At 41.2% G+C, this 16,136-nt stretch overlaps 2 protein-coding genes across 6 annotated transcripts in view; one reads left to right on the forward strand and one right to left on the reverse strand.

Moving 5' to 3' along the window:
• Nucleotides 1-206: 206 nt before the first annotated feature.
• ASTE1 (asteroid homolog 1) lies at nt 207-5,476 on the reverse strand. Its single transcript, XM_051609179.1, is given in 4 exon segments — nt 207-696; nt 973-1,168; nt 2,070-2,280; nt 4,178-5,476. Coding segments are annotated over 4 exon segments (2,001 nt in total). The 3' UTR covers nt 207-401.
• Nucleotides 5,477-5,598: 122 nt separating this feature from the next.
• NEK11 (NIMA related kinase 11) overlaps nt 5,599-16,136 on the forward strand; it is a 126,210-nt gene continuing 115,672 nt past the window's right edge. For all 5 annotated transcript variants that reach the window (XM_051612092.1, XM_051612091.1, XM_051612095.1 and 2 more), the window contains exons 1-2: nt 5,599-5,661; nt 9,104-9,359. In XM_051612092.1, the coding sequence (XP_051468052.1) occupies nt 9,190-9,359 (170 nt within the window). In that variant the 5' untranslated portion in view covers nt 5,599-5,661; nt 9,104-9,189. The remainder of the gene's footprint in view (nt 5,662-9,103; nt 9,360-16,136) is intronic.

The raw sequence follows: 16,136 nt of genomic DNA on the forward strand, positions 1-16,136 counted from the left end.
CAAACTTTCCACTGTATGACAGTTTGTGTATGCTTGTAAGCATTTAACTTACATACCAAAGTGGGGGGCAACAGATGCTGAAGTTTCTCCCCAGGTATAGTTCAGTACCTATAATACCGCAAGCACAACTTAGCTGAAGCCCAGTAAAGCTTTGCTCTGATTTTCAGTTAGACTGATACCTTTGAAGAAAAACAAAACACCACAACTTTTATACACCTTTTTTTATAAGACGGTTAGTTACAAAAAAAGTAAATATAAAAATTCCCTGAAGTAAGAATTGTTGGTGAAGATTGAACCAGGAACTCGTGTGAAAACAGGTGAACAAATTCCAACAGTTGCCTATTTTAATGCAATTTCTTCCATCTGCATGGCATTAAAAGTTAAATCCAGGAATAATGCTTTCAGTCATCCACTTCAAGGGATGCAAACCTATTAACATTGCATAAATCCTGAGGTTCTGGTACAGCACACCTGATGGCCTTTTTTTCCTTATTAGATGTTTTCTTCTTTTTACAGGACTCAGATTTGGTCTTGGTCGTTCTCTGAAAGAAGTCTGGAGGTACAGTTGACTCCACGGTATTTAACAAAACCTGATAAAGCTGAGTCATTTTTTGAGATGAACTAAACAGAGTTTCTACCGAAGGTGTTGATTTAAGCTCTTGATACAGTCTGTGCACAAGGGTCCCACTGTAAAGCCTGCTCAAAGGAAGGAGAGAATCCTCATTTAGGATCACACCTCATCAGGACAGGTACAGACATGTTGCTTACTGAGAAAGCTGAACGTAACTACATACAGGATGCAACAGTGTGCTCCTATTCTACTTAGTATTTTTCTCTGTATTAGTATCTTTAAAGAAGGGCATTATAATGTAGTAAAATTGGCCAAATCAGTTTGACACAGAAAATAAAACGATGTGTGAACACATTTTGGTGAGGGCTTGTGTGGAAAGCAGGTCTCTGAAACATCCTTACCTGCTTAGGTCTGGCTCAGAGAGAGGAGTGCAGAGCAGCTGGTTGAGATACAATCCCATCTGAAGACAGCACTGCCACTGGCAAAAACTGTGTGCGGCATCTACATCAAAATCTTTACTTTCCCATTTCTTTTCCTTCCATTTTAGGAATTCGTTATATGCAATACTGTCATCTTCAGCACGTGCAACTGTGGGATCTAGATGATAAATGAAAAATGACATGCAAAGAAGTGTTCTGCTGTGAACTGTGGGAAAGGAATCTGCAACATTACAGGGTCTTCAGTACCTCAGTACCGGTACCTTCAGAACCTTCAGTTCCACTTCAGGAAGCATTAGTAATGTTTTCAAGTGTCCCAGACTCAACTTTAAGACATAAAATTGAGTAAAAAATTCGAGTATCCAGGAAATTGTGAAATCAGGAGTCCTGTTAGGTAATTTGCTACACTGTTCTGTGAATTGATCCGTTCCACACAAGATTTTCATCTCCCACCCACTTGGGAAGCAGGAGGCAACAACATGAGTCCCATTTCTATAAACTAACACCTAAAGAAACTGTATAACCCTGGCATGCGTCATCTTTGCCATCAAATGGACTCCTAGAAGAAACACCACCATAACTCTTAACAGGTATAAATATTACTGAAACAATTAATGTGGTAATTTACTACTTGCAGATTCTCTCAATGCACAGTGCCTGTGCAATTCAGGATTTTTAAGTACAGATGACTTTAGAAAAAACTCCCAAGGAAAACAATGATATATTTGAATGCATCAGTAGTGGTTATCTTTTGATACATGAGTAGGTTAAATCTACTTTTTTTGAAACTCTTACCTAAAATTGGTATTTTAGTCCTAAAGAAAGCATTTATAAATGCAAATGAATGTTTTACAAGATGGTAAACACTGTTTTACCTATATAAAACATAAATTGAAGTCTAACACAGTTTCTCTCTCTGCATCAAAGCAAAAATTTGACACCTCGAGCTATAATGTAAATCAATGCTAACTGAACAACTCACCATTAATGAGGAAAGAAGAATTATGCAACAGATTTTCATAGCAGCTGAACATCTAAAATTGTATCATTTGGAGACGTACCTGGATCTTCTGTTATCCTGTGCAGTTCTCCAAATACTATCATTAGAAATAAAGCCTTTAATTGATGCAAGTTCACTTTTGGCTCTGAACAACATGTCCAGTAACATGTTACAGCAACAGGGAGTTGTAAGTGGCTGGGGATGGATTCCATGAAGCTCATTTTCACTTTTAGAGTCTCCAGCAAAAGCATCTGACGGCGTGACCTGGGCACCTGAAAATAAATGAAAAAACTGGAGTGGAAAAATAAAGGTAAGAGTCTTTTTTGTCTTTTGGAAATTGCTCACAGCAAATAAAGCTTATTTAAACCAGCTAGTACTTAATGTTTTTGACAAAAAAATCTGTAAGTTTTATAGATATTCTGAACAGGAAGTATTCTTAAAATACTACTCAAGGTTTAAAAACTACAGTTAAAATGTTGAGAAAGATAAAAGGTTTTACAGTTGCCTGAGGTTAGATTTTAAAAGGTTTCAGTCTCCTTCAAATCCGGTAACTGAAACTCCTACGTAGAATTTGACTTGCTTAGAAAAGCTTGTAACCATAGTGCATTAAAATTACTTTGGTAGGGCAACAATTATATATATAAACTTCATTTTGTGCTTCCTAGAAGTTACCCTTGCTTTGTGAGATACAGTGGTGATGACTCTTCTTGGTATGTTGAAAACACACTTGCCTGTAATCCCAATGAAATCTTAAATGTGAAGCTTGCATTTTCTACCTGCAGTGTATTAATTCCTAGCATCCTCCTTCTTTGTTGTGCTTTATAACTTCTAAAAAGTGGTCTTACAAACTGTCTTATATAACTTAATGTACGCAGCAGAATCCCAGCAAGCTGTTCAGTTGCAACTGGAGTGCTTTATGAACCCTGATTAGGATGGTTTTGCCTCCTCTTAGGCAGGCAACCCCACAGTAGAAGACAAACTGAAATCAGTTGCCTAGAGCCCCTAAATGCAGATTAACCTTTCTTCTTCTAACCTGTTGAATTCATAATTCCCATATATTTAGTAAAGAGTTGTTAGAATAGCAGAGGCTCAAATTCATTAAACAAACAGCATACATACCAAGACCAAACTGAGGTGTCATCAATGACTCCTTAAATCCCAAAATATGTTTCTTTGAAACTCTTTAAGTGTTTGCATATTGCCTGTTTAAAAAGCCTGTAACAATAACCTGTACCAAAAGTAGGCCTTTGGAACCACAGCTCTCTGTAGCATTTCATGGTCCTAGATAGACTTGGTTCTTAAATAGCCACCAGCAAGTGATAAAAACATACAGCACAGCCCACACACAGAGATGGTGATCTAAATGCCAGAATGGATAGAGCATGTGGCTTAAATGTGCAGTATTAAAACACCTATTTCCAGGTATTTCAGAAATTACTGCATATAAAACCTCAGTTACACTACTCGGGGAATGGGAGATTCCTTGCCATTCACAGAAACTTACAGTCTTAATCATTAGAATTTAAATATACAGGACTGCCAATGGTGCCTGGCACTAACCTACTACAACTTTCCTTCGATTACAAGCTGTTTTTCAGGTGTAGTTCTGTCTGGCTAGCAGCAGGGGTCCACGATAGCACGATGCATGCTTGCAGCAGGTGAAATTGCTGCAAGATTCTTGTGTGAAATGATGGTGAATTTGTCGTAAAAAAGCATGGGTCACATTTTGTTTCAGAGCACTGCTCTGAAGCATCCGTATTCTGTTCAAATATAAATTAAGTTTTGTGTTGTTAAATTGCACTTTTCTAAATTTCATGAGTTCCTTTCTGTAGTTATAAAAGCAAGTGCAACAGAATACATAGGCTGAAAAAAGGGCTTAGAATGGAAAATTTAGGCAGTACTACACGTACACACAACCGACTTTTAATATAACTTCTCTTGGCACACTTGGGGGGGCAGGAAGAAGATACGGGCAATCAATGTGTAGCTTCTCAAGTATCACAGGCCAAGCTCAGAGCCCTGTAGGTGTACCTGTATTAAGAAGTTACTTACTGAGGCTGCTTAAGTTTAGGCATCACATTTAGCGACCAGTGGGCAAACACAAGTCCCAGCTATTTTTTGCCAGTTGTTACACACCGTTAACCGTGATCTGCTGTGACACCCATTTACCTCCGTTAACTTCTCCAAGGGAAAATGATCATCACAAAAATCCGTGGGCAGGCTTGCTGCTTGAACAAATGTTTTTCTAAGTGTCTGTCGGAGTCTGTCGAATTCACACACAACTGGCAGCTCCGTGCTCTGCTGGCTTGGAGAAGCAGCTTCCGGACCTCGTGGCGCTTTCAGCAGCAGCCCGTAGATAACCTGTCGGATGGGCAAAGCCGTGCTGTGCGCACTAGGTCTCTGCATGTTCTCCACCTGAACGTGGAGGAAGGTACTCCTCAGCACCAGGGCATCGCTGATGAACGGGGCCAGCTTACCCTTCGCCAGCGCATCAAGCACCCACTGGGGTAAGCCCGCGTCCCGGGCAGCCTCCCCTTCGTACTTCCCGTTCTGAAAAAAGTCCTCCAGGTTCACCTCAGACGGGGCATAATCCTCCATGGAGGTGCAGAGGAGCTCCCTGACCTCTTCCCTCTGGTGCTTCTTGAGGCAGCCCAGCACGCTGTCCACCGCCTCGCCGGGCCCCGCGAACTGCGCCAGCCAGCGCAGCAGCCCCTGCAGCCGGGCGTGCCTGCCGCCCTTCCCCGCCAGCCGCGCCTTCGCGGAGAAGCCCTCCAGGGCCGCCAGCTCCACGTAGTCGTTCCCGTTCATGACGGCGAAGAGCGGCAGCAGGCTTTTCCTCAGCGGGCTGAAATGCCCGCAGAACCTCTGCAGGGAGAAGCAGCGAGCGGGCACGTAGCGGCCCGGCGGCTCCTCCCCGCCGCAGACGCTCTGCCACTGGAAGTGGTTCAGCGGGCAGTACCCCCCCGCCAAGTCGAAGACGAAGAAGTCGCTGTCGAGGGAAAGGACGGGGCAGCCCCAGCGGTTGGCCAGCCCGGCGATCTCCCGGTCGGCCTCGGCCGAGCACTGCACGAAGGGCACGCCCAGCCGGCCCAGCGCCTGCACGAAGGCCTCGCGGCTCAGCAGCGGCACCAGGCGCCCGCCCTGGCCCCGCCACAGCCCCTAGGCCGCCCGCAGCCGCTCGGCCGCCCGGCCCCGCAGCGTGCCCAGCTTCCTGTCGCCGGCGCCGCGCCCGCCGTCCAGCACCACGAAGGGGGAGACGCGGCAGGCGCGCAGGCTGCCGAAGAAGTCGCCCACGGCCGCCGCGAAGGGGCCGTAGTCGCCGCCGCGGCGGAAGTCGGCGGCGGAGGCGAAGCAGAGGCGGTGGTAGAGGCTGCTGCCGTCGATGACCAGCTTGGTGTCCCGCACCCGCAGCTCGGCCAGGAAGGCGCCGCGCTCCTCCACGAAGCCCGTCAGCCCCGGGACGCCCATGGCGGCGGCGGCGGCGGCCCCGGGCACGGCGCCGGGAGGGACGGGCCCAGCCCCCCGGAGCCCGGCCCCTCCGGCTCGCCCCGCCCGCCGGGCCGCCCCGCGCCTGCGCCGCGTCGCCTGGCGACGGGGCCGCGCAGCCGGGGCTGGCGGGGCGGCCTCCCCGGACGGCTCCCCGGCCTGGCCAGGTAGGAGGCGGCGGCCGCTTGCTCGGCGGCCCGGCCCGTCCCCAGGGCGGCCGGAGGGACGGTAGTTCCCCCCCGCCAGGCCGCCCTCGCTTCCCTGTGCGAGGGGAGCTGGGTGGGGAAAGCGGGGACAGCTCGTACCTCCGTCTGTGTCCCCAGGCCCCCCTCAGAGCGTGGGTTTTGGGTCTTAAGCGCGTCGTTAACAAGGTAGTAGCATCTCAGAGGTTATTCTAGGGGATCTCGGCTGCCTGAATATATGCCAGGGAGATATTAATTAGCCTCCTTTGTGGTTGAGTACAGCTGGCCTCGTTCTACCATCACCTGCAAGCTCCTTTGCTACTGACACCACTAATAAAATCTCTCTTAGTGGTACTTTCTCTGGGAGCAGTAAAAAACTGAGCCAACTGAGCTGATGCTACTTGAGGCTTGGGTAGGTTTATAAAGATGTTACAGAAAAAAACGATTGAACCAGCCTTCAGGAGTTACTTTAAATGAAGGAAATACGCAGTAATGCCTCCTTTTTTTTTTTTTTTTTTAATTTTCAAAAAGTTTAAAGGAGCAGGCCAGTGAAGTTGTTGGCTGGAAACAGTTCAAAGATATTTGGAGTTTAATTGTGAAGACTCTGGAATTCGTACTGCAAGGAGTAGCGGGACAGCAAATGATGTAGTGCTGGGGTTCTTAAGAAGAAAAACAACAAGAAGACCTGATAGAATTGGGAAAGGGCCTTGACTGGTAAAGAAGGGTTTATCTTGGGGGCAGAAAATGTCAGAGTATGTTAGCTGTTGGTAGAGAAACCTGAAGCTTATGTCAAGGAAATTAAAAACAGTGTCTTACTAGCTTAAGCAAAGGAAGGTAAGGGGAAGAAGTGGAGGTGCTGTGTGTTCTGCATGTGTAGCTGGAACTGTGAAACTCTAAACAAGAACTTCAGTTTAGCTTGCAACAAAAAAGACAAAGGAGATTTAACTCTAGCCAAGGGACAAGGAAACATTTTTTGAAAAAGTGATCCAGAAAATGAAATGGCATTAGTTTTGCATCAACAGTCTGCTAGGCTCTGGAGTGGGGCTTGAGCAAGGCGGGGAGCAAGAACATTAAGAGCATAAACTGTTTACCAGGGTGTTCCTGGAGCGGGTACGCTGGGATTTTTGAGAAAAATGGGGCTGGAGAGTTGCTTTATTTGAGTTACCTCCTGTTGTTCTGAACTTTAATGAAGCAATTGTTGTACTGCTGCTTGGGAAAATTTCTGCTCAGTGGCAGAAAATGGACAGTGGTAAAGAATACAAGGAAGGTTAGGTCAAGGGTTTGAGTGAGATGGGAGAGGCTGTGAGTTCAGTATGTCTCAAAGAATCAGTCATAAGGTTGAATCAGGCTCTGGAGTCTATTGGCTCTTTCAGGGTATTTCTTTCAAATGCAGTGGCTCAGCAATCCATCTCTTCTGTGCCATTAAAATATGCCTGGGGCACCACAATGGCATTCTTCGGCCCCTGCTTAGAACATTATTCAGCAGTAAATACCAAAGCATTTCCCAAAGTTCTTGTTACTATTATTAAATACACAGAAACTGAAGCATTGAGAGTAGCAGGTGAGAGGCAGGGTAGGAAATAAAACACAACAATTAGATTCAGTGGGCTACTTGATCTCAACTGTGATACTGTGGTGTTAAAAATTGTGATATATTCTAAGTAAGTATGAAAATTTGAAGGTGAGCAGTGTTAAGTGACTCTTCTCCAGAAAATAAGGAGTAGATAGCTCAGCAGTGCTTGTAAGTATAGTTATTTCTTAAGGTTACGTATTTCAAAGCTATTTTATGTGGAATTTATGAAGGCATCCATAAAACAGCAACTTCCTAGGATAACGGAATAGTAAATGAAAAATATGTAAACTTCCTGTAACTGGCAATGTTTTATTTTATGGACTCATCTTCCTGCACTCTCCTCCCCCACACCTCAACATGATCCTTCTTCAGACAATCCTGGAGTTACAGAGCAAGTAATTTTCTAGCTGAAATTCTTTGCTTAGCATTTGCATTTCAAAATTTTTGTCATTGTTCCTATCTGAAAGAGAATACAGAAACAGAATCTCAGGAGTGCTTTTGTTTAAAAAACACATAGGATTTGTATTGTTGTTAAGATGACTTGTAGTAATTAAAATTTGGCAGTGTTTCATAATATGAAACATGTGACACTGCAACATCAGGCTCTTTGGGACAGTGTGACAGCAGCTCGTCAGATGGGTATTAAAACAGGATCTTGTGCAAGCCAGAAAAACAAACACTGTTGTTGTAAGATACAAATTCGTAATCTTCATTTAGCCTCTGTATTTGTTAGGAAGCAAAGACAGTGACCTGGAACTAGCAGTTATACAGCTTTTAAAATTAAGCAATTTTTCTTTTCTCTTGCAAAACGAAAGTATTTTGATGTATTTGCATTGATGCTAAAATGTTATGTTGGACAAATCCAGTGTGGACACACTGCACTGCAGCAGGCAGTGCTGCTGGTAGTATTAGATGCACTGATGGTAGGGTCTTGCAACATCTTTATTTGTTCCAAAGGATCCTCAAGCACAAATTATGGAGGTAATATTATATAAAAGCAAGGTAGTGAAAGCAATATGGCTTTCAAATTTGCAGTGAAACACCTACCCTTTAGAATTTGGAATCAGGAATGTCTAGTAAATGAAGTTACTCATGCTCAGTTACTGAAAACTGTGGAAACGCTAGAGGTTTGCTTTTGCAGTCCCTGTCTTTGCAGAATTAGGACCTCAATTAGACAAAAATTCAGAATCAAAGCTAAATTGTTAGACAGGTGGGTCAAGAAAGAATTATTACAGGGAATGAGAGATGAGCTTTTGGAAAAACTGGGGTTTATTGGAAGTCTTGCAAGCTTGTGGGTAGCCATGAAGCTCTAATTTGCAGTAGTACTGAATCACACAGAAGTTGTGATGTCAGCACTGAAGAAGGTGGTGAAATCTGAGAGGCAAATGCATGAGCAGAGAAAACAGTTTTGTAGTTTTTGATGGGAGTGAACTCAAGTGATGCTTCAGAACACCATGAAACTTGTATCCTAAAACACAGGTATTTTTGGTGTCAGGTACTCTAAGGACAGGTGGTGAGGAAGAGTGCCATCTCTAGAGGAATTCTCAGGTGAAACATAAGTGTAGTTGTCCTTGCAAAAAGTACTTGGACTTTTAAATATATAAATATATAAGCACCTACATTTCTTTTCCCCTGTGTTATCAGTTCAGTTAATTAGTGTAAGGTTGATGTAGAAGGCTGACTCTGTCGCATCTACATTATCTGGAGTTCCTTTATCAAAGCTGCTGTACAGCTTAGCAACTAATGATTCCACTTAATTTGTGCTTTGCTGCAAGCTGAGCACTGCTGTAGAATTAAATGAAGATTTTAATACAAATAATACATTGACAAATCAACCTTTTTTTCTGTTTCAAGTGTTTTCTGTGAACATCCATGGAAGAGTAAAAGGATTTGAAACCAGCATTCTAGAGAAACTTGTGTAGTTTCTGCTACACAGAGCAATGCTGAAATTTCAAGAAGCTGCTAAGTATGTCACTATTGCCAGATTTAATTCTGCTTGCTCAGATGCTATGATTGCAAGAAGATACATTATTCAGAGGAAACTTGGCAATGGAAGCTTTGGAAGTGTATATCTGGTTTCTGATAGAAAAGCAAAACAAGGAGAAGAATTGTAAGTAAACCCTTCACATACTTCAAATAAAAATGTTCGGAACATGTTTCTTGCACTGCAGATGTTTTCCTTCTGTCTCATCTCTCAGCTGGGTGTTAAATTGCTGCCTTAACTGTTTCACTTCTTGAGGACATAAGATAGGAGCAGACTTTATGCTGAGTAGGCATTCCAATGGGATCTAGGTTTGTTTAAATAGTTAATTAGATATATCTTTCTTATTGTGCTTTTATCTAAGTCCTTTTTGGTTTACTTGTGCAAGGCAGAGTGGAGGTAGGTAGCAAATCTCAGACCCACATCTCCGTAGTTATGTACACCTCTGAAACTTTGTAACAAATAATAAAAACAGTAAAAATACATGTAACTTACTGATTCCTCAGTGTCATACTTTGGACAAGTTGCTAATATAAGAGAAATGCTGTGGAAAAGGCCTTTGTGTTTACTCGTAACCAAGGTAAGTTTTATGATTGTCCTGACAAGAAGCAGGGCAAAGGTATATGTTTCATAAATTTGCACGTCTTTGTAACAAAATTGTTTGTTGAAGCCTTAAAGCTTTATAATTTAGCAATTCATAATTATGTTTATACATGTGTGTATAATATAGTTGTATAGTTTATTTTTGAGGCCTTTGTATTTTATAAATAAACTTGGTTCTTGAAGTTTTTACTTTGGAATGCTTACTAAAGTGCTTGGCAGTTGCCCTCCCTCCAATGCTTATCCATCATAATGAACTTGATGTTTTTGTTTTTAGAAAAGTGGAAAAACAGAATCCTTAGCCTAATCAGGCCCAGCTACTGCAATATCTGGCTCTAAAATCCTCCATTGAGTTACACATGCCAATTAAAGCATGGAACATTTAAAGGGAGCATGAATATGACAGAATTTCTGAATGCATTTTAATGGACTTCCCTTTTAATTTCTGATAATTTCTTAATGATTTACAGTAGGTAAGCTTTTTGATAACACTTTCAGGAATTTATTCAGTATCATTGTAAAGACTCAGATTGTTGGAGAAGTCTCAAAAGAAACTGTACTGTATTGATGTCCTCTTTTTTTATAATTGAGTTGTCTATATGAAACCTGAGAAAGAAGAGTTACAGAAATTCTGGTAAGCACCTTTCCATTTGCTGTGTACCTAAATGGTAGCACTTTTTTAATTACCAGCAAATCTTGACTTTATTTATTTTTTTAACCTGTCTACATTTGAAAAGGTCTCATCAGTTTGTTCGATAAACCCTTTAGGATTGTGAGGCCACAAATAACATTTTCAGCGTGTTCACATTTCTGTATGTGAGTTGGAAGTTGGGTGCCTGGATGATGCTTTACTGTATAGAACTGTGTTTGTCTACACCAACTGAAATTTAAATGTGAATGTTTTTTGTTTTATCCAATAAAACTTGTGAGGCTTTTTGTTTAAAGTCTGAGACATCTAATCAATGTGCTTTTCAAACAGAAATAGATTTTTTTTTTTTAAATATGGGGGTCTATCACTCTATTGATGGAGACATTAATGAAAAATTAATTAAAAAGTGATAAAAGAGCTTTTTCTGATTAATTTATGCAGCATTTATTAGGGATGAGGCTGAGGGTGTCCTCCGCCGTCTTCAGGATTAGACAATGAATATTAAATGTCGTATTCTTACTTTGTTTTATCAGTCTCTTTTTGTGACAACAGTATTTAACAACCCAGAGTGCTAGTTGTAGTACTTGTAGTCCATCGTTTCATCTCTAGGGGGTACTTGTGTATCACAGTTACACTTCATTCCTTCTGCACCTCAAATGTAGCTCGAAGAGCAGATTCCCCCAGCTTGCTATCACTTATATGTTGATGACAAAAATACTGGCCCAGGTGAACATGAAACTGAGGTAGCTGAAACTGAGGTGGAGTGTAGGCACTTTCTTCTATTTAAAAATCCTGGTTTCTAAAGGTGTTGATATATACTAGAAGTCAGGCTCTCAACAGTACTTTCAAATCAGGAAATAATCTCTTATGAAACTGTCCTGGTTACTGTTTCTGTTATGTTTTCCATTGGAAAGTGTGTGTGTATATATATGTATACCTGCAAATTAAAAATTAGGTGGTTATGTTTCTTAATCTTTAAAAAAAAACAACAAACAAAACAGCTCTGAAAGGACTTTGGCAGAAAAATAAGGAGTTGAGATAATTTCTGAATGACCTTAGCTGAATTAGAAGTCTATTTTTATTGTTTCAGAGATGACCCAGAACATGCTGAGACAGGTGTGATCTCAGTCAAAGATAGTTTCTTGAAGATTGCTGCAGTGTAAAGCTCTGTGAAAGAGCGTAGGAATAAATAATAAAAATACAAATTCCCGAGAATGGCATTTTGAATATTGGTGCAGAAGCTGTTCAGGGATGTCTCTTTCAATTTTCCATTACTGCAGTGTCTATGGAATGAGTTAATACAAAGACTAAAAATGATTATCATGTAATTTTATGTATGCTTAGCAAAGGTTTCACGTTATTTTAGAAATAGTGTTTGGGTATGCCTTGTACTTAAAGGAACTTAGCTGTGGTGAGTAAAGTATTATGCACACAGTTGCTTCAGCTGGGAGCGAGAGAGTGAGTTGATTATTTGGGGCATGCCTCAAGTTAACATCTGTGTGTCACATAGAACTCTCCACACAGAGCTGCTCTGGCCAGCAGTACCTGCCTCTTGTAGAAGTACATGCCAGCTTCATGCTGATCTTTATCTCCGTGTGTGCATGGGATCCTGATTACTGACTTTGTGGGATCACACTAGATCAAAGACACCCAGTGAAATATAGCTGAGTTGCATACTGTATAACTAATAAGGTTATGATGTAACTAGTTCATAGTCCTGTGAGATTTCTATAATTTTGCCTTCTTTTTATTAGGTAACTCTGAAAATCTTTTTCATTTTAATTTTACCTTCCACTATATCTCAATTAGAAAATTATATATAGCTGAAAGGATCTGTCAGCTAGAGACAAAGGTAAACACCTGAATGTCTAAGCCAGGAAAATCCCTAGTCATACAATACATTATGTTGATGAACTCCATTTTCCTTTAGAAAATAATAGTTGCAAGTCAGCATATATTCTTAAATATATTTTCATAGGTTCTGTTCACACTTGATTTTACTGAATGATAGCTTCTCTACTTGTATTGATTGTGCTTTATGTTTTTCCAAGGTATATAATACACAGTGGAGAGGGAGGAAAATCAAACCACTGATTAGTATTCTGGAGTAAGATGATACTGCCATGGAGTTATTTCAGACTGGCTGTTAGACTTAAGGTCACACTTATCTCCTTCTGAGATATCTGCTGTGGGCAGACTTGTTATAAATAACTTTTTGGAGTTTCATAGTAATTTCCTAAAAAGAAAATTGCAAGTTCTAGATTTTAGATTATGTCTAGGGAAGGTGTCTTTTTTCTTTCCATGTTTGTATGTAGAGAGTTATGCCATCTGTTGTACATCTTCTACAATATCTTTTGATCCTGTTGAATGATTCTCACCAAGCATGACAGAGGGTTAAATATCTCAAAGACAGAAGGTCCTGCAACTTATGTGAAAACAGCAGACTAGAGAACAAAATGAATGCTCTCATAAAGAGAGAGGCCAGAACTTGAAGACTCTTCACTATGAAAGAAGTCTCTCGGGTACCAGACAATCCACACAGGAGAGAGATCATCAATTTCCTCTGGTTTTGGAAGAAACTATGGTCAGAATTTGTATAATCTTAGACCCTAAAATCAGTTAAACACAAGAGACATGTTTGTTTAAAAGCAAGCTTCTTAGTTCCAGTTTACATAGGATGGCTTGGTTTGTCTATTGTTTGACATTTTCCCTGTTAGATATTTGCAAATATTCTGGTCTTGAGCCAGGTACTCTAAATTCACTAAAAATGAGATGGAATTGCTTAATGTTGACATTCTTTTTACATTCTAGTGGTATCTACAGTGAGCTCTGGCCAATCTTTATTTCGAGCTGCAAACTGATTTAGCTAATACGGAACTGGAGTAAAAGTAGCAGAAATGTGCCAGTCTTTTTTTTATGGCAACAGTAATATCCCTGCAGTCACTTCTATCCCGGTCTCCCTGAGACTGTTATCAGTTAATTGTAACAGGTAATTATGGTTAAAGACAAAGTGTTTTATAGCAGAAATTTATGTTCAGCAGTAATCTTGAAGGACAGTGCTACCGCTTATAGATATTGGGTGTCCTAATCAATTGTGCCAAGTGAAGCTCTGGGTTAAGCTTCACTAATTCATAACCAAACATAAGCAAGCAGCTGCAGTACCCAGTAGGCAATAGGGACTTCTAGTTCATAAATATTCACAAGGTACTTATACATCCCTGTGGTGGAAAGCACATGCTGAGAAGTGCCAGACTCCCTGGACTGCTCCTGTGTGTGGTAATTGTGGGGTGTCAGCTCAGCTTCTGTGTCTGACTTGCATTATACCATTAATCCAGACCCATGCTATGATTCCTTGGAAACTGTGCACTTAGCTGAATAATTTATCACATGACTTTCAATTATTTATGACTTCTTATAACAAATGAAATAAAATCTAAAGGTGAAAGAGTTTTGTAACTTAAGAATATCCAGGTGGCAAGTGACACATTGCTGTGTTGTCAGATTCCCATGTTTGCTGCCTGTTTGCTTCTCTGAAAGTATTCCAAGGGAATGGTCATTTGATACAGAGTGGATTAAAACAGTAACAAATTACTCCCTGCCAGGTGTCATGTGCATATTCATCCAGTTGTGCTGCTTTCCTTTTTCCTTCTTCCTCATTTAATAATAAAAACTAGAAATTAAAACTGGAGTCCATCAGGCCACTTTAGATTTATGAACAGGTATTTATGATCTCCTTGCAAACTGAACAAAAGTACATTTCCTATAGGAGCTTGCTGATTGCTGCTTATTTTTAAATTAACCTTTTCTTAGTGAATGATCTTTTGCTTGGTTCATTCAGGTGTACATCTGCTTCTTCATGTAAGGCCCTGGCTACTGTGTATTAGCTAAGCTGCCATCACTGCTAAGGTGTGCACTCATTCTTGGCCCCAAGTAAGAGATAAGAAGGATATTGACAGAGAGGTCTTACTGGTTTAGCTAGAGCAGTTTAAGAAATCAGCCTTCACCAGCTTTCCACTGAAGTGGCTGAGCATGACTTTCATATTCTGTGAACAATGCTGTGGTAATCAAGACTTAATTGTCAAACCTTGCTGAAATTCTCTGCAGCACTGACGGATGCTCTTGTGCCTTAGTTTGAGAGTATACCTGCAAATGGAGGTTGCCAGAGAGTGAAATTTTAAAAGTATTCTTTCCATTTTGTCAGGCAGTTGCAGCCATGTCCACAGTTGTTTCAGAGCATTTCCTGTGTACAGGCCAGTACTGGTTCACAGACCAGTTTGATAACCCTGGTTTCATTCAAAGCAGTTCTCACTGGAAGCAATGTGGAAAGGTGCTGTAATCCCTAGCTCCTAGCATCTCTGTCAGTGCCCAGCTTTTCCTGCAGCCCAGCATTGCACTGTAGGGCTCCTCCTGGCTTTTGGCACACAAAGTTGAGGACCACCCTTGCAGTGGGAAGGTGTCAGTGTTGAAGTACAACACAGATACAGAAGGCAGGAACTACCATTAGGGCGACGCTTTTACGCAGTTACCACAAAGCTTTGAAAACAGACACACATTTTCACAGAGGGATGCCCTGCTAAAATTGGTTAACAACAGGCTTGATCATTACAACACACAGGAATCTGAAAAATGGACCATCTTACACTGGAAAAAATTATTTGGAGTTCAGTGTAAGAAAGTTTGGAAAGTCTCTGTGCTGGATAAATCTCTTATGCGGCAGGGCATTATGCAAGCAATTCCTTTATTAAAATTACTCGTTTCCTCATTTTCAAAAAATGTAAGGCCTGGTATCTGTGGGCTCTTTGAAATCAAAGAGTGAGTACTCAGAACAGGACCTTCTGTTCAGCTGTTGTTACATAGGGACCTGTGAAAATCCTCTGCTGCCATGTCTGATACAATTTTTACATCTGCTCAGTAATCTTTTTGAGCTTTGATAGTGTTGTTATTGGGGGGAGGGGTGTGTGTGTGTGTGTGTTGTTGGGTGTTTCTTAGTTTTTATGTATTCGTAAGCCAGCTTTGGTAAGGAAATGGAGAGGTACAACGTGATTACTGTAGGTCAAACTGTGACCACCTGCCCCCAAGACAAAGTATGTTTTTGCAATATTTGAGTATGCCTGCCAGTTGTATCTTGTTGGCAAGGTGTTTTGTCTGAAGTCTGCATCAAAGATATCATAGTTCTTTCCATGCAGAAGAAGCCTTCTGGCTCTTTGTTGCATTCAGTACATGGCAATGAGAAAACTACTGAAGTGAGTGGATTTGCTGAACAGTCAGTGTATTTATTTTTTATTTATTTTTTTCTTCCTGCATGTGCTTATGTGACACATTAGTTAATGTAATTCCTGGTTCATTGTTTCTCTTACACGCATGGTGTGCCCTTCATGTGAACTAAAATAACTTTTTGATGTTGCTCAGTATTTGTTTCATTTTTGTTTTGCGTGTTTCACTGATTTCTAAGACCACAGTGTCATACTTGGGAAGGCTAGAAAGTATTAAAATATTTTTATCTAATAATAGATGTTATACACTATTAATTTCTCAGCATTCCTTGATTCCCTTTTCTTTGGTAGACTATTTAGCAACAATGTTTTTTAAAGCTATAAACTGCCCTTTATCTCTTTCTCCAGCCCCCCCCCCCCCCCCCCCCCCCTTTTTTTTTTTTT

Source organism: Apus apus, chromosome 2 (assembly GCF_020740795.1).
Source record: "Apus apus isolate bApuApu2 chromosome 2, bApuApu2.pri.cur, whole genome shotgun sequence".
In the NCBI taxonomy this organism is placed as follows: domain Eukaryota; kingdom Metazoa; phylum Chordata; class Aves; order Apodiformes; family Apodidae; genus Apus; species Apus apus.